This window comes from Cinclus cinclus, chromosome 1, assembly GCF_963662255.1.
Source record: "Cinclus cinclus chromosome 1, bCinCin1.1, whole genome shotgun sequence".
Taxonomy (NCBI): domain Eukaryota; kingdom Metazoa; phylum Chordata; class Aves; order Passeriformes; family Cinclidae; genus Cinclus; species Cinclus cinclus.
In genome coordinates, this window is record NC_085046.1 from 63,367,639 (window position 1) to 63,385,734 (window position 18,096).

The following is an 18,096-nucleotide window of genomic DNA, read 5'->3' on the forward strand; positions in this document are numbered from 1 at the left end:
TGTATATATATACACACACACACACGCATACAGATATATATATACATACATATATATACACACACACACACACACACATATATATATATATACACGCGTGCGCGCGCACACACGCACGCAGACATATATATTAACAACAGAGGAGGAAAAGAAGGAAGGGGGGGGGGGGGAAAAAAAAAAAGCCAGGTCCATTTAAAGTTGCTGGCGGAGAGCTGTTCTCATTGGTTAGGGGGGAGCTGGAGGAGCGGAGACACACACGGTGCGTGCAGCCCTCGCCGCCGCCGCCGCTGCTGCTGCCGCCGGAGCCGCCGCCGCTGCTGGAGTTGTCCCTGTCGCTTTCCCTGCTGCAGCGGCACAAACGTGACTTCCAACGTCCCGATTATTTATCTTCTCCTCCCGGCCCTTTTCCTCCTCCAAGATGTAACTACAGCTCTGACACTAAGGACCTGCAGATCGCTTAGGCGGCTCGAGAAAGAGAAAAGGGGATATCAAGGGCGTCGTTTTTTGTATTTAGGGGGAAATTTTCCATTATAATGCTTCACTAAAGTGATTTTTTTTTTTTTTTGTTTCCTTCGCATTCGTCTTTTTTTTTTTTTCTTCCGTCCCCCATTTCTCGGATTTATTGCTAGGAGAATCACATTGTGAGGGAAGAAAGTCGGATTACAAGATACCACTACAAACAACCCCCTCCCCCCTGGATTTTTTTCGGTATTTTTTAAAATTCTTTTTTTAATTGTCTCGGCTTTAATTCATGAAGCAATTGTCCCCATTTGCAATCAGAATTTGGATACCAGAATGAGCAAAGAAAGACCCAAGAGGAATATAATTCAAAAGAAATACGTAAGTGGTCGTAACATTTATCGTTTGACTCCCAGTTTTAGGAAATGGCAGTGAATGTCAAGTTTATAGCTAATCTTGTAGCTCTGAGGCTTTGGGAACAAATGTGATGCTGAATTTGATTTTTCTGTGGTGTGGTGGGGGAGTTTCAGAGGCCCCTTTTAACGGGGAAGCCTGCTATCGAGTTCGGTTATAAAACCAGATTTGTGTAGCGATTCCTCCAGTGAATAAATGTATTGACCTCAAATGACACAATCATAATCTAGTTTTAGATGAAACGCGAGGAGCTCGGGGGGCTGCCACGATAATGTCACCGAACTGCATTTTCAGGCTGTTTCCTTAATTCTGTGCTTTTGCATGCTAAAAGAGGTTTGGGGGATTTTTTGTTTTGATTTTTTTTTTTTTTGTGTTGGTGTATTTTGTTTGGGTTGGTTTTGTTTCTTTGGTTTTTTTTTTTTGTTTTTTTTTTTTTTTTAATGATCTACGTGTGTCTATCCCCGTCTGGTGAAGCGGCGGCGGTGGCTGTTGGAAGCCCTTTAAGTTGAAACCGAGTGTCTGGTTATGGCGAGCTGGTTTCTCGCAGTACCACATCCCCTCTCCTGTGTGCCATCCTCGGCTGCTCTGCCTTGCCGTAGACACCGGGGCAGCCGGGGATCGCCTTACGGCCAGCGAGTTCCTCGGGATTGACTGGAATAATGAGGAAAATGGCTCGGCGCCGTTTTAAAAATAATTCATTATGATGGCTCGAAAATTTGGGCTAATCCAGCGCAGCCTGGGCTGTATTTCTGCCTCGCTTTATTCAGCCGCTTAACCAATCCCTTGTAATTGTCTAATCCTTTAAACATATAAATGTGGAGGGGTAGTTGGATTTTTGTTCGTGCTCCAGTTACGTTTTGATTGGCACAGGGCAGTTTTTCCTTACGTTTGGAAGAGCGCAGGGGATTACCCATATATGCAGTATAGAGAATAATGATTTTTAGCTCCACGTTTAAAAAAAAAAATTGGGGGGTGGCTGTGGGGGGTAGATATATAGAAATCCTTGCTTTTGGGCGTGTTTGATGCGAAGCTTCAAAAGTTATAGTTTATATCTTGTCGTCTTGTCGTCTGCGCCGATCTCTTTCAGCGGAGGGGTGTCCCTTGGCAGGGAGGATGACCTTCGGGACACTTTGCCTCGGTATTCTATAGATTTGGTAAAAATTGCAGTTGACTCCAGCTGACTGCCGCTATCGATTGCCTGCCCCGCTGCAGCGCTGCCCGGGGGAGGTGGTGGAACGATGCGCGTGTGGTTTTGGGGATGGGGGGGAATGGCCTCCGCGCTATTTCGGAGCTGTCCCTTTCCTCCTTTCCACCCCCCCGCAGCCCCCTAAATTTCCGAATTAAAATACATCCGCATTGCAGAGGCGAGGGGAGCCCGGGGCCGGCGAGTTTAAAGTGTGGCATCGAAACGGGAACGGCGGGTGGAAAGTCTGGCGAAACACGCGAGGCGTCCACGTTTCCCAGGCAGGCAGACAAAAGCGGGGGGGAGGAACGAAACCGCGGTGTTAGTAATTAAGGAAGGGGGGGGCGAGGGGAAAAAAATCACCCCAAAGCCCGGCTCTTCCCGGCTCGAACAATGCGGCGCCATTCCCGCACGGCCGGGCAGGGGCCGAGAGCACGGCTCCCTGGGGAGGAGGGCAGGAGGGACGAGGGCGGACAACATGCAGGGGTGCTCCCCCGCTCATAACTTCGCGGCAGCGCTTTTATTAAACCCTTCCACCCCCCAGCCCCCCCTTCTCTTTCTTCCCCACCCCCTGTCCATTTTTTCGTTTTTTTATGGTTTTTTTTTGTTTGTTTGTTTTTTTTTTTTTCCCTCTTGCAGGGGGCGGCGGTGCCGGCGGGGCGCGCTGGCGGCGGCAGCAACAGGTTGCCGGGGCTGTGACGGAGCCCGCGGGCCGCCGGCCACGCCGCCGCCCGGCCAGGTTCGCCCCGCTCCCCGTGACGTCACAAAGGGACGGGCCTGCGCGCCGCGGAACCTTCGGCGCCCCCCAGCACTGCGCCCCCCCGCCCCCTCCGTGACGTCAGAGCCGAGGCGGGGCGGGGGCGGGAGGAGCCCCCGGGGCAGCGCTCGGCGACGCCGCGGGGGAGGGAGGCAGGGACGGAGGGTGGGGGCGGCCCGGGCCAGGTGAGCAGGTGCGGGGCCGCCCTGCCGCCTTCGGGGTGGGAGGAGAGCGCCGGTCACGTCGTCCTGTGGCGACACGCGTGGTGGCACGTCTCCTGGCCCTGACCTTCGGGCGCTACGGCAGCCCGGCGTAGCGCACCGCCTCCTCCTCCTCGCCTGTGCCAGCGCAAGCTTCGCCTGCTCATAGAACGCTGGTCCTGGTGCCCCCAGGCCGGAGGTGATGCTCCGCCGTGAGGAGCGAGGGCACGGCCGCCGCACGGGCGCCAAGTGTTAACTTCGTGGCTCCGCTCCTCTCGTGTCACTGCGAGTAGTCACAGAATCATAGAATCACAGAATATGGTTAGGGTTGGAAGGGGACCTTGAAGATCACCTGGTTCCAGCCCCCCTGCCGTGGGCAGGGCCACCCTCCGCTAGATCAGGTTGCTCGGTGCCCCATCCACCTGGGTTTAAACTGGCCTTGTATCGGGAGTGGAGCCTGTTCGGGCTGCTGCTGCTTTTCCTTTTCAGCATTTGAGAAATGAATTCTGAAAACAACAAGGTGGTGAGAACAATGCAGTAAAGCCTCCGTGCTGTGGGCTGCTGTCACAGGGCTCGGCTCCCTGCTTTGTAAGTGCTCACAATTGAAAGTTCTCTTAAACTTGGGGAGTGTTATCTTTTGCCATTTGAAAACCAGGAATGAGGAAATCCGTGTATGCTTCTTTCTTTTTTTCCTGTAGTTTAAGAACGCTATCACTTAATTTTTAAAAGATCCATGGCTGACTCATACAACTCTTTCTTCTCACTTTACCCTCCTCCTTCTCAAACAGCTTTACATATCAAATATTGCCTTTTGGCTCCAGCCTCACAAAACTGACAGCTTTGTAAAGCATCTACCAAGAAACCAGACTGTGTTCAGTATGCGCTTGGAATTAATAGTTCTTGATTCAAAAGCTTTGATGTGTTGAACGTAATTTCATAGGTGCATTTTTTGGATTGGTTTTGTGATGCTCAAATAGCAAATCTTCTGTTCTTGCTGGTTTAGGTCTCAGAGTATCAGACCTGGATTACAGTCTTAAAATACCTGCACGGTTCTGCCACGGTAGCAGATGGTGAAGTATAATTAAGGAGTAATGTGACTACTGTCACCTCGTGTGATTTCTTTCGTTGTCCTTGCAGAAGTAAAAGTGCTGTAGTCTGCCATGAGGTGACATGCTTCACCTACGGATGGCCTGGTGAGCCCCTCAGACAGAGGGCCAGCAAGGCCTGGCCGGGATTAGCATGCTGCAGACGTCTGAGAGCTCCTGTGCCTGCTGCAGCCTTTGAAACAATACTCTATTTGAGTGTGCTTGATGAGGGCTCAGGGAGTTTTGGGAGGGGGATTGGTAACTCCCAAGCACCGTTGCCTTCTGCATTAGGGGCATTTGTGCAGAAGCCTGACCCTGGGCACTCCAGGGCTTCAGCTGGAGCCTCCTGCCCTGTTTTCTTTCCTGTGAGCGGTTGCCATTTGTCTCTCCCATCCCCACAACTGATGACAGGCTCTAAATTTGACCACTTCCTACAAGAAATAATGTAAATAGGCTGCTGGCAGCAGAGATCATATTCAGTGTAAGTTGCATTTTACTTCCATCTTTTGGGGCTTTTTTATGTTGGGTCTCTTTCACACTTGCAGTAACAGTTCCAGCAGGATAGCTGCTCAAGTCTTTCTTCTTCCCTGTTTGAAAAGCTTAAGGATGCTAGCTTCACTTGAGAGCTACTTTTGGGTTCTTCTTAACCTCCTTCTGGTCTCTTGAGAGTACAGCATTATGCTGTAAGTGGCTATAGGATAGTACACAAGTAGAAACTAGTAATTTAAATATTTCTTTCTGCATTAAATGAATATTTTGCTATCAGCAGATGTTTTGCCTTGAGATACTAATGGACTCCTGCTCACAATGATGGTCTGCAAGCCAGGAGCAGTAAGATGATGCCCAGAGTGAAGTAGAGTGAGTGAAGGCCCCTGTGAAGAGTTTCTAATGTTCATTAAGCACTTCCACCGTCTCTTGCCAGGCCTACTAAGCCAGCATTAAAAGCATATTACCCCTTCCATTTCTGTAGTAATAGCTAATGTTATGCATATGCTAAAGTGTGGTATAAACGTCAGCTGATTCTGTAAGGCAGTAGCATTCCCTCCATTTTATTGTTCGATGAAAAAGAAAGAAGTCTAAATTACTTGCCTGAAGCTACATGCTGTAACAGCGGCAGAGTTAGAGCTAATCTGTATTTCTGCTGCCTTCTCCAATATTCTATCCTGTAGCTTTCAGGCTGTTGCTACAAGGCATGGCATCTGCATTATAAGGGACTACTTTGCGTAGTTCCAACTTTCTCCAGAATTTTCCCCCTCCCCAGTTATGGTCTGGACTGTTAGATTAACGTTATATTTTTGACAGAATAAAGGAGGCATTTCAGTATGGATACTTTTTTTTTTTTTTTTTTTTTTTTTTTTTTTTAAGAGATGATCGTTCCCTGCAGCCGATAGAGACCAGTTGATACTGTGATGACTCAGCTGTGGGAGTATTGCATAAAAGTAGGTCAATTTTAAAACCTCACAGTCTGAAGCTAAAGAGAATCCATGTTAGAATTTATATTTTGTTTATACCCATTACTGTTGTTTCCTGGTCTTAATGTAAGTGAAAGCTCTTGAGGAGGCGGGAAATGTTTTTTGGGGGTTGATTTGGGGTTTGTTTTTGTCCATTTTTATTGTATAGTGACTGAATTCAGTCAGCTTGACAGAGGGGAAAGACCAGCTGCTTTCATTTCTAAAGTTTCCAGTTTGCAGCAGTCAAGTGAAAGGAAGGTTTTAAAGGCAATTTTAAAGTAGGGAAAGGAAAAGCAGAGACACGTTTATTATTTTTTATTGCAAGCACCCAGCTTTTGTGTGATCTAGCAGATGTGGAATTTTCAGAGGAATACAGGCTTCTTCGAAATCCAAATTTGCATTTAAAGCATTCTGGTTTCTCCCCTTAGTCCTTTGCATGGCTTGCTTCCCAACTATAAATGTAAACCAAGTGTAAATGCTGCATTGTTTGCCTTAGTGGGCAGACAGTCTGAAAACAATAGTGCTGATGGATTTGACTGCCTCTGTTTAAGATTAACAGGACATTAAAATTCAAGTCTATTAATGCAAATTTCAGTGTTGCCAAACCTGAACTTCCCTTAAGTGTTTCCTGGTGCTGATGGCCCTAAACAGCCCTGCCCCACAGTCCAAAACTTCAGCTGACAAATTTTAACCTGTTGTTGGGACTTAAGAGGGTAAAATGTACCTGGAGTTTAATGTCCAATTGAATAATGGGACGTGGTGCACATAGACTTTTTATACTTAACCACCATATTTTATTTAAAGCATTTTTAAGTGGTAGGAAGTCACCAGGAAACTTAAAATCTGCAAATCGCTTGTAAAATTCAGGTCTGGTATGTGAGGATTACTTGGCACTGAAATTCAGATACAGGAAATAATATGATTGCCAAAATGTATTTGATGTTCTCTTAGCTCTTTGATGGTTTAGTTGTTTGCTGGCTCATTACTTCTTGGAATATTGGATGCAATCCTTGGTTTTTAACAGGCAAATTTTATTTGGGAGCTCTTGGTTTTCATTTGAAGGGGTGAGTTTATTTCAGTCAGTCACAAAAACGTTTCCTCAATGAAGCAGTAGGTAGAAGGTTTAAAACCATTTGCTGTTTCACTTGCTCGAGTTTCACACTTTCCCTTGTGTAATGACATCCTGTTCTGAAGATGTTCCTTCAGTAATCTGACAGAGGCCTGGTATTTCCAGTGTGGGCTGTGGGAAAGGAATAAACCCTTTAATTATAGCAGTGAGGTCTCCTTTGAAAATATGCTAGCTCTCCTCCCCTCTGTATGTCCTGTCTTTTTGTCTGACTCTTCCCTATGCAGATAAGGGATCCAAAGCTGTGAAATGCTGCTGTTCAAGTTGCTCTGCAAGGGCGGCCGTGGTGAGTGGCAGAGCTGAGCTGAGCTGTGGCTGGGACCACTGCCATTCTGAATGCCACATCTCCAGGCTCCAGGCTCGGGATCACAGCTCCTTGGTCTGTGAGCAGACGGATGCTGGGAGTGCGCCCCATCTGCTCCCGTGCCAAGTTTATTGGCTTAATTTATGCTTCTGCAGGAAGCCATTCAGAGTGGAGTGACCAGTCTGGCTGAGCACAGAAGCAGGGAAGGAGGCCCAGGTGGAAATCATCTTTCCACTGGTACGCATCGGGAAGATGTAAAGCTGCTTCAGCATTTCTGCAGCAGATGTGTCATCCTGGACTGATGAGTCACAAACAATATCCCCTATTTTTATCTGAGGGATAAAAACATCCTTCTATCGGGCATAAAAATGGGATTGGGTGATTAAAAATAGACATTGAAAACAAAATGAGAAAGCTAAACTAAGTTCTCTCCATACTTTCTGCATCTAGGTCGGGCCTGTGGAGCTGGAGTAGTTTCTGGTCAGGTTCATTTCAGTGCCTTTAGAATTGCTGTAGGTGGAATCAGACATTTTGACACTGCTAAAATCAGTTCAGCAGAAATGTGGTGATGCCCCCAGAACAGTTTATAATTACATCACTTGAGGGGCATGATTTAATCCTTTCTAAATGTCTCTCCTGTAATCTGCTCTGTCTTTCCTGCCTGGCTTCTTGCCATTTTTTCTGCCAGGTTCTTTTCTTGATTTGCTCTGCAAAAAAGGCAGCCTTGGATCTGTGACTGAGAAGAAATGCAAGTAATAGGAAGTTGAGAAACTGTGGCCTGCTCCTGTACTCCACGAGGGTTTGTGGTATTTGAGTCCCTTGTGCTCTGCTTTCAGTTCTTTAAGCTTGCCTTGCTGGTCTGACATCTTTTGGATGACGTGATAGTTGCAGGAGATTAGCGTATTTTGGCACACACATGCTATGATGACTGGCTAACAATATTTACAGCATTCAAAAATAAACCACGGGAGCTCATTCTGACATAATCTACTAATCTTAGTTTTGCACTTTGATACTGTGTTGTCTGAGCCAAGTTAGGATAACTATATATTGCAAGCAATTCATTTTTAGCTTTGGTTGCAGATGAGTGTTGAGGCAGTGCATGCTTTTCAATTAAAAATGATGGGAGTGAATTTGGAGAAATTATCAGCTCTTTTAACTATATGCTTATTCCGTGCCTATTTTTGAAACAGTTTTATATGTGTGTGTAGAGATACATGCTCTACAATGTTTCTGGATTTGTTGTGTACTGGAATTTTGATGAGGTTGTTTTTTCCTGCTCTGCCCTTTCCCACTATTATATGTTATGGGAAGGACTTTCTTTTTTCTTTGAGGGTTGTACATTATCCTTTTTCTGGATTTAAAAAAAAAAAAAAAAATCTGTTATTGCTTTGGGTCCTTTTGGGTCCTGCTAAGAGAGTAAGCTTTTGAGGCTCCAAAGTGTCAGGAATTCAGTTTGCCCCGGACCTTGACAGCTCCATTTAATAAATAACATTTAAATAACAATTTTCTAGACACAGTTTTGAATGGCAAGTATGTTTACGAATTGCAGTGAAGAATTTGGTGATGTGAAGCCTGTGAATCAAGTCAATGTATAAATATTTTTTCAGGTTGCAGCTATAGAAGTGGAAAGAAACCATGACTCTTATACAAGAGTCTGTTCAGTCTCTCTTTGAGATGCTTATCATTATTTTTATTAGTTGTTCATTTAGCATATAGTTTCCTGTGCTGTTCTAAAACTGAGAGTCTTTATGTTCACATAGTACATAGCCTAGAAATTGCATTTTGATTTTTAGTGTGCTGCAGGCTACCACCTTATGTTTATAGCTTTTTTCATTTTACTCATTAGATAGACTGAGGATGACTTAGAGAAAGGATATGTTTCTCCTTTCTTGTATTTTCTATTTCATGGGTATTACTGTCAGCCACTTTATCCTACAGTTATTTTTGATACATCGAAGTTGTAAGCCAAATCTCTCAGCTGCAGCATGTATGTTAAAACCCCCAAAACACAAATTTGCAGCCTAACACATATGCAAGATGAGTTAGCTTCTCAACCCAACTTGAGCTGAAAAACACCTGAAAATCCAAGCTGCTTTTGTTTGATTTGAGCCCTAGAAAACTTGGTTCAGACTTTTGAGTTCATAAAACTCAAAGCCAAGTGAAAAGAAGGCTTTCTGTTACTGTTTTTTGAGTTGACTGTTAACTAAACTGGTGTTCATGGTTCCTTTCTGGGTGGTGTTCCAGGTGACCAGTCTTAATTTGAGTGTATTTCACATACGGATGACCTAGATGGACACCTGAGATGTGGTTTTCTGATTAATAGTCACTTTTTTTGCCCCCTTTTGAAGTGTAGTGATAATGATGATAATTCTCATGGCCTGTTGCCATCTTGCAGACTGGTAAAAGCTTTTCAAACTTTTAAGGCACCAATAGCAGAAAGACTGCCTTCTTGTTTACAATCCTGTTCGGGTATAGTAGAGCTTTTAATAAATTATTGCAAGAAATACTGCTCCAATTAACTTCTGCTTTACAGCCACAACTGAAAGGGACATTCTCTGGTCTTAGAAAGCCAATGTTAATTTTTTTGTTGTAGCTATCCAGCTTATAATGGGGACATAGTAATATCACTTTGTAAGACAAGCGACTTAACGTTACTTAAAAGCTGGACCTAGGGCATGTATAGTAACTGTAACCTGTGAATTATTTATAATTTTGAAGAAATAATGGTTATCCTAATGGCAAATAATTTTGAAGCAGCTTTTTTTTTTCTTCGAATCTGTGATGCCTTCAGCTAGTAAAAACAACAAAATAAGAAACAGCTGTCAAGAGAAGCTGTTCTGTGCTATTCTACTCTCTTTTTCCTAATCTGTGGTTGAATAGCTGTGTATAGCTTATGCTTTTTGCCTTCAGTAAGAGTGTTTTGAATGTGGAGATGAGTGAGGTGCCTAGTTAGTTCTGTGTTTCTGTGATTATTCTAAGCCTGCACTGCACTGGAAGAAGTGGTTCAGCCTTCCCTCTGGCTCTCTTGTTCCCCTTCTGCAGGCTGACATGTACCAGGTGATAGATAACTCCCACCTCAGATTGGGGACTTTGCAGGTAGAAACTGAACTGACAAAATGTGCTTGATTTTTAATGTGCATTCATTTACTATTGCAGCTTGTGATGGAGCTGGAAAAATACTTGGCTTGGGAAAGTGTTACAGGGACACGCAGTGAAGTGGCAAGGGAGGGGTAGGATTGTGTCTTTTAGCAATAGAGTTTAAATGGGCTGTGAAATTATGACTAAATAGGAGTCAAGATACATGTTTTATTTCATAGCAAGCAAAATTAGCTGTCCTTGTCTGTTTTAAGGGTTGTTCGATTTAGGTTTTGCTGTACTGCCTTACTGCTGGAAGCATGGTGAATATTAAATAACACTGAAACAAAGTTACGCCTCACAGGTGAAAATGAAGCTGAAGGTGTTTGTGCCCATGGTGATGGCAGTGCCATAATCATTTCCAAAGTGCTGAAGTAACTTCAAATAGAATTTAAAATGTGCTACTGTTACATGTTATGCTTGCCTAGGTAGGCTTTGAACAATTTTATACTTCAACAAGATAAATAAAAAAAGGAAGAAAAGAAAATTAAGATAGCTGTGCTACTGTAGGCCAAGTTCCACTGCTAAATGTGGTAGAACTGCTACTCTTTTGTAGTTCAGCAGCACCACACGCTCATTCCATATCAAGACCTCCACTGTGGAAGTGAAGTGAAGCCAGTGTACTGTTCTATTTTCTACATCTTAGGGTAAGGACCTGCTTGCCTAAGGGAATTCATCCAGAAATTTCCAATGGCTTTATTTGTTCTATTTTGTACCACTGAACAGTAAGTTCAGACAGCTTCTCATGTTAAAACTACTCATGTCTATTGAATGTGCATACTAACTGAATTGCTGATGTATTTTTGCCCTGGGTTCCCAAGTAGTGTGAGAAGGCCAAACCATGTCAAATCAAAAAGCTACAAAAAACAAGGCTTCCTTTAATTATAGGAACAGCAGGATGTGGCATCACATGCTTTTTTCTCACCATTGAAGCCAGCAGTGGTGACCCTATGAATCATTCCTTCATGGTATGGTGCTTTGGTCATATCAATACAGCCAAAGAGCTGCCTGTGAAATAGGGTCACTGAAATGATAAGACTTAAAAGAGTAGTTATGCCCAGGCTCTTTTTTCTTCCACCTTCTCATCTTTAAATGGTCTGGTTTCATTGGAAGCCTGCAGGACTTTTTAGTGGCATAGTTAAGGGAGCAGTGAGGCACAAGGACCTCTTTGGCTTTGCTGTGGATTAAAAAGATGTGGAATTGGCACCCTCAGTTTCGATCCAGCAAGGCAGTGAAGCACGTGCCTGTCTCAAATGTATGAATACTCTTACTGACGTCAACTGAAGTACTTGGGAGCTTGTGAGTTAAGCACATGCCGAAGTGCTTTTCAGGGCTTGAGATTTTGCTGTTGCTGTGTAAGAGCGCGTGGAAGTATTTGCAGGCAGGAATGTTAGTTTTCTAAAAGGGTGATCGTCATTTAATGGTTGTAATGGCTTTACTAAATGTAATACTACTGCCTGTTTTGTTTCTTTTTTTTTTTTTCTGAAATGTTGCAGGTTTTTTTTTCTTTTCCAGCCTCTTAATATTTTATTTAAAGATAATAACTGTTATTTTTCTTTTTTACTCTTTATTATACTGTGCATGTGTGCATAGCACGTTTTTACTGTACTCTCTCCCCTCTGTTACCATCTTCCACTGCTGTGCTTTTCTCTCACTTCTGTGTATTTCTGACTGAGCTCCTCTATCCTCTTTGTCCCTGTCTAAGGAAATTAGCTCTTACAAAGTTACTGCCATCTCTTTGCAAGAAAGCAAAATGAACTACCGTTGCAGTATTCTTGTCTTTTCCCGAGGACCAGAGAGGGAGATGAGGCAAGGTTCATGCAGCTCGTTTGGGGGGCCAGCTCCATAGAAAACACTTCGGAAATGGGGGGCAGGATTGTACTGTTGATACTTGTCTCTCAAGCCTGTGTGTAGAATTTAAATGTTGTTTATAGAAAATACTGGCTTTTTTGTTTGTTTGTTGTTTTTTTCTTTTTGTTTGTTTGTTTATAGAAAATACTGTTGCAAGGCTCAACAAACTGTTAGTGCACAAATACTGTGGAGGAAAGTGGAATGTCGCCCTGCTAATTTCTTTTTACAATCCTTTTATGAACTTTTGGGAAATCAAATCTTGCTGATGTGAGCATTCAGGAAAAGCTAATTTCATATTTCATGTACATTAAAGGTTTTTATTTAGAAGCCATTAATATTCATGCTCTTTCACTCAAGGACAGCATTTTGTGACATGACTGACCAATCATAAAAACCACCACATAGCTTCCATTATTAAAAGGGGCTCTACAATCTTCATTTGAGTATGATATTGAAAAATAACTAACAATGTTCAGATTTCTTCCTGTCTGGGTGACAGACCAGGTATAATGATTTCTGAACCCTATTGCTTTGGAGAGTGGGTAAACGATTGTCAGCAGAAATACGCTATGAAAAGTATGATCTCTTAAAGTTTCTGGGTAATGTAATTTATTGATCTCATACTTAGTATTTCATTATCATACTACTTGAGCTGTCTTCTGAAAGCTGGTTAGCTATTGTGCAAAAGAAAAACGTGTTATGTGTTTATCATGTACGTAATTATGTATGTCCCCATACCCCCCACCCTCCAAGCATATTTTCTTATATACTTGTTGATTCCTTTTCCTTTCTTGGTGTGTAATTTTATGCCCGTTACTCTCGCAGTCAGTGATGCAGTGATATTAATTCCCTGTGGGCATTTTCGAAATTACTGGTTCTCTAATTTGGATGGAGAAAAGTGAGGGGGTGAACTATTATTTCCTTTTCTTTATGCTAGCTTTGCTCAGATTCTGCTAGTGGTGAGCCTATCATATTTTCCCCCTGCAGACTATGCATCTCTTAAGACATTATAACCACTGCTGTCCTCATGCCTGATGACTCAGGCCATTCCTGCAAGGCTCTGCCTCCTGGCCCAAATGGGACCAGAAACAGCATTCCTGCACGCATGCCTGTCTGTACGTGTCCTGCTTTCCTCTCTGCAGTAGTATCAAGATGACCACAGGGATTACATGGCAAAGTGGTCAGAAATATTTTTTTTGCTTTTTGGAACATTTTTTTCTTGATATGCCTGTGTCACTTTTTTTCTCTCCTTTTTATGTCCCTGATCACCTTGTATAACTGCAAGTAGATGGTACTGACTCAATGAAGGACTGCTTTGTTACAAGCAGTTTCAGAATCTGTCTCCTTCACTTGAGGCCATTTCAGAGGTGTTTCAACTCTTTGTCAGTTTATTGCTTGCACTTTACAAGCATGACTGCAGCTTCATCAGGGGCTTTGGAGCAGGAGTGTGTTCAGCTCTGGAGAGTTAACCTGCCCTCCAGCACAGTTTGTGAAGCCAAGTTTAATATAATGTGAGAAAAATGGCCAGGGTATTTATGCATGGTTGGAGTCCTGCTCATGTGGAGGATGGCTTGCCCAGAGTTCCTTGTTAGGTCCCTGTCTTTAGCCAACTTGGTGGTATTTTTGCTTCTTTTACTTGTATGTTCTCCCTCAGCATTGTGTTGTGGTCATGTGTTCAGGAGGTCAGCTACAGTTTATCTGATGGACATGATAGCATAGGAGGGAAATGCTTTGTCATCTTTTACAATGGAAGAATATATATGAGCACACTATGGTGTTGCCTTTGGAATAAGAGTTTGAAGGTGTCTGTTCAGTCTTGCTTTTGAAATTTGTTCTGAAATTGCGCCCAACCATCCTCTGTGTAGGTGATTTATCGCCATTCTTCTCATGGAACAGTAGTTCACATCTTGGCTGAAGGGCTGTCTTCTTAAAAGACTGTCATGGTGCTGTCTGCTTCCTCCTTAATTTCATGCTCTCCAAATGTCCAGGTATTTTTTCCCCACAAGAGAAGACCCGGTGTTTTAATCAGGAACCCATGTATTAAGGAGCTGAAGGAACAGTGTAGAACTTCAGCTTTAAATGATCACTTCTCTGTGGAGGAATGCCATTAAGAGAGTTTCAGCTGGTTTCCAAATTTCCAGTCTATTGGCTTTCTCAGTGATTAGATCATCTTCAATAAAAGCAAGGTTCTGCAGGTGATCTGGGGGATTTAACACATAGTTTAATTTCAACATATATGAATAATGTTAAGCCTGTGCATAAACTAGTCTAGTTAAGGAGAACAAAACAATAGGTGATCTCTTGAGGCAATCCTTTGAAACAAGAAGTAATATCTTATAAATTTTTAAGTATGTAAGAAGGAAGATTGAATAGCTGTCATTATTTGAGACAAAGACTGCAAGAACAATGATAATACTGGCTGACTGAGCTATCTTTCAGCTTAGAAAGTAGGACAACCTCTAGTAAGGGAAATCCCGGTTATAGTGGACTTCTTATCAGGGCTCCTAATCCTGTCATAGCAGGACATAGATAAGAGAATATAAAACTGTCAAAAGCAGGGTTTTAAATCTGCATCTCCCTGTTTGCTGTAATTTGCATGCCATTTTTTTTTTCCTTTCTGTAAACTGGTTTGATTGTTTTCATGCAGGAAGTCCCTAGAGAGAAACCAGGAGAATTTCCACAATGACATGGCCTTTAGGTTCTTTTAGGTGTCTGTTCTCAGGGTTACCCGTCTCAAAACTTTGTCTTTTTAAGTTGATGTATTTCATATTTGGCTCATACCACAGCAGGAGAAAGTTCTCTGGAGCAAAGTGTAATGCTATACAGCCCCATTTAATACATTTTTCCAGTGCCTGGCATGTCTAATGCGTGTTGAAGTAAACTTGCACAGTTATTGTGCTGGCAAGGTTGGTAATCTCACAGCTCTTTTCTGTAGAAGATTCATGTGTCTGGCTCTTCCTGGACTAGGTTGTAGAGCTGCTTTATTGTCACTTCTGAAAAGTGGTTCTGCCCATGTTTTCTCAGTGCAGTGAGTCTCCTTGTTATTGTCAGTTTTTGACTTTCTGGTGTGGAAGACCAATGCAAATATTACCAGGGCTTAATAACAGCCTACCTTTGGATGAGTGTTACTGTTGTGATAAAAATGATAGGAGGTTGGTTGCTCATTGATTTGTGCTTTTTGGCCATCTTCCAGGATGAAACTAAATTAATTACGCAAGAGTTTCAGAACAACTGCAGAGTTGTTCACTTATTTCCTTTGTTACTGAGCTGACAGCTTACCTTTGGAGGGTCATATGTTCAAAAGCTACCAATTGAATCTTGCTTCATTTTAGCCAAATGTGGCACAGAGTCTGAAGTGCATTTCATCCCTAATTCCCCACACCCCCCCCTTTTTTTTTTTAACCCCCATAACTTTTCTACCTTTTGCTCACTCTTCCCTCAGTTCTTCCTACTGAAAATAAAAATGATCTGGGAACAGAGACAATGCCACAAATAAAAGGAATTAGGTTTTTGTTGTTGCTGCCTGTAATTTTGGTTTCTCTTAATAAGAGTTTAGTTCCTCTGGTTAGACAGTTCTGCGCTGTGGAGAAATGCATGCATTTCAGAAATGGTAAATAGAAGATATTTTTCATCTTGCTATTTTTGTTAACCATACTCTTACCTCTAAGTTGGCTGCTTGTATCCAAATTGTTCCCCATGACTTTGTTTTCATAATCCTGCTTCATCAGTGCTCTCTTTGCATATCTTTCCTTGGTAAGCCTGTAGGATCCAGAGAAATAGTTTCCTCACACTGAGCAGTTGTGAGGACAGGTGTAAAATTTTATGTCAGTAGGGTAGCACCTTGAATTCTTCTAAGTGTTTCATACAACTTAACTTGGTTTCTTCAGTGTCTCTGTGTATGCTTGAAAATTAGATGATTTGTGGTCTAATCTTACCTTAATAGCTAAGTAAGATGAGATGAACAGTCTATTTTATGAAGCAGGCAACTCTTATTTTGATATTTCTGGCCTCTTAAATACAGTGTTAAATGCAGTGGAAGAATAGAGTTTCAATTTTGAACAAATGTGTTCTGTTTGTGAAAAAATTTTCAGTTAATTACTTTCATTTTTTTTCCTGAGTAATTCTTGACTCTTTTCAGTCCATATTTATGTCCTTTTAAAGTGGAAAAATACTACCCAAGTATTACTATGCAGTGTATTAAGCTGCTTGCTTTAGTCTTGAAAAAACTCTTAATATTTCTGTAAGGTGAAAGCATGCATATGTCCATTTCCTCTAAGATTTTGTTTCAAATTCCTTCCCCTTTCAAGGCTCATAATTTTGATAGTTATTTTAAATTGATACATATGTTTATGTATTTATTTTATAAAAGTTTGTAGTATATTTTCTAACTTTAATGTGGATTATTTCTTAATTTTGCCTTGTTTCCTGCTTGTGGTATTCTGTAATTACCTGATTCACTGTGGTTGTGTGTAAATGAAACTATAAAATCTGTTGTCAATTAGCAATCAGTGTGGTATCCATATTTTTAAATGTTATAAATTGCCTATTAAAGCTAATTTTCCAGGGCATCTCTATCTCCGTTCTTAATGTAATGCAGAATATTTTGCAATAATGCCTAGGTTAACAATGATAGTCTTGCTGTATTGTGCAAAAAAGGCTTCTGTGCAGACCCAGCTGGGTTTCAGGCTTAATTCATTGCTCTATGGTGGGATCACCACAGCTGCTGTGGGGCCTTTACAAATGCAAAAAAGCTGTCAGTGTTTGTTTCATCAGATGCATAAATGATGAGGCCAAGTTGAGGAATCCATTCCAGCGCGCGGTGTGCATGCTGGAGGCATTATTGTTTATGGAATTAGTGTCTTAATGCTTTAAAATACATGGTGCGTGTTTTACCTCAGAGCAAAATGTTTTAGGAGTAAGATGGGTTAAGGATCCTCTGCACTTTAGTCCCCACTTCTAACAGCGTTTGCCCTGACTTGTGTAAATGTGCATCTGAATTACTGCACTGTACCTGCCTTGGTCACAAATAATTCCGTTCTCGTGTCTTGTGCATCTTTTAATGCTAGTACTTTGATTATTGTAAGGAGTCACAATTAAATAACGGCACAGCTTTAATACAGATTTTTGCCCCCCCCTCCCCGCCTTAGCTGTCAGCTGCGGGAGCTGTGCTGTCTCCTATGGTCACCAGAAGTCAGAGTACTTCTTCTGGCTGTCAAGGCTGGAGCGAGGTTCCTTCCAGCCAATTAGCAAGTAACGATGATTGGTTTCAGAGAGGGCTGCTTAAGAATGCAAAGCATGCCTCTGTGCTGGGTCGAGCGCGCAGATCCTCTACCAATTCTCCTTTCCTTTGCTTGCAGCTCCAGGAATGTAACACGAAGTAGGGCTTTTACTTACATGACGCCAGACTGGCTTTTGGGAGGCAAGGGTGACGTGGTTCGGGTCTTAAATTGTTTTTCTGTGGGAGCACTCATGTGATCTTTCAGTCTTTGTTGCAGTCTGTTGGCTGCGTGCTTGAGGTTTCATTAGGGCACGCCACCCTTCCCATATCATGTAACTCCACTGATAATAGGCATTGCAGGAATTTTAACTAACGCGCCGTTTAAGCAGTTGTCGCTATGATTTTATTAAATGTGCTTGCAGTGTGGAATTTTACTAATGCCGTACAGTGATCTGTTATGCAAATTGAATGTAAGAATGGGCTAGTGGGGATTTGTTGTCTATATGTTGGAGACCTGTCTTGTGTGCTTGGAAATGAAATGAGCTAAACAGTGTCGGTGCAGAGTGCTGCTGAAATGTTCAGGCAGCCTTTGCTTTCCTGGTTGGGGGTGCGATATTGTCACCCCAGAGGCCAAGTTTGGTTTGTAGGGAGGGGTGGTGCTGAAAGCATGCTTGCTGCTGGTGCATGCTGGCCGTGTATAGGTGAGCTGAACAGCATGAGTGTAGGATACCTTAGACACAGTCATATACAAATTAGATTATGGGATTTATTCTGGCTGGTCGACATGGTGAGTCAAAGCTGTGTTCTTAAGCTCTTCTGCCAATAATGCAGGCAGATTCCTCTGCTGGAGCAAATGGTGTTTAGTTCAGTGCATTACTGGTGGTATCCACGTTTGTCGGCTAAATTGTTG

At 42.6% G+C, this 18,096-nt stretch overlaps 1 protein-coding gene across 1 annotated transcript in view; it reads left to right on the top strand.

Moving 5' to 3' along the window:
• The first annotated feature begins 234 nt into the window (after positions 1 to 234).
• JARID2 (jumonji and AT-rich interaction domain containing 2) overlaps positions 235 to 18,096 on the top strand; it is a 208,760-nt gene continuing 190,898 nt past the window's right edge. Inside the window, exon 1 of the mRNA XM_062508680.1 lies at positions 235 to 840. Coding sequence (XP_062364664.1) covers positions 796 to 840 — 45 coding nt within the window. The 5' untranslated portion in view covers positions 235 to 795. The remainder of the gene's footprint in view (positions 841 to 18,096) is intronic.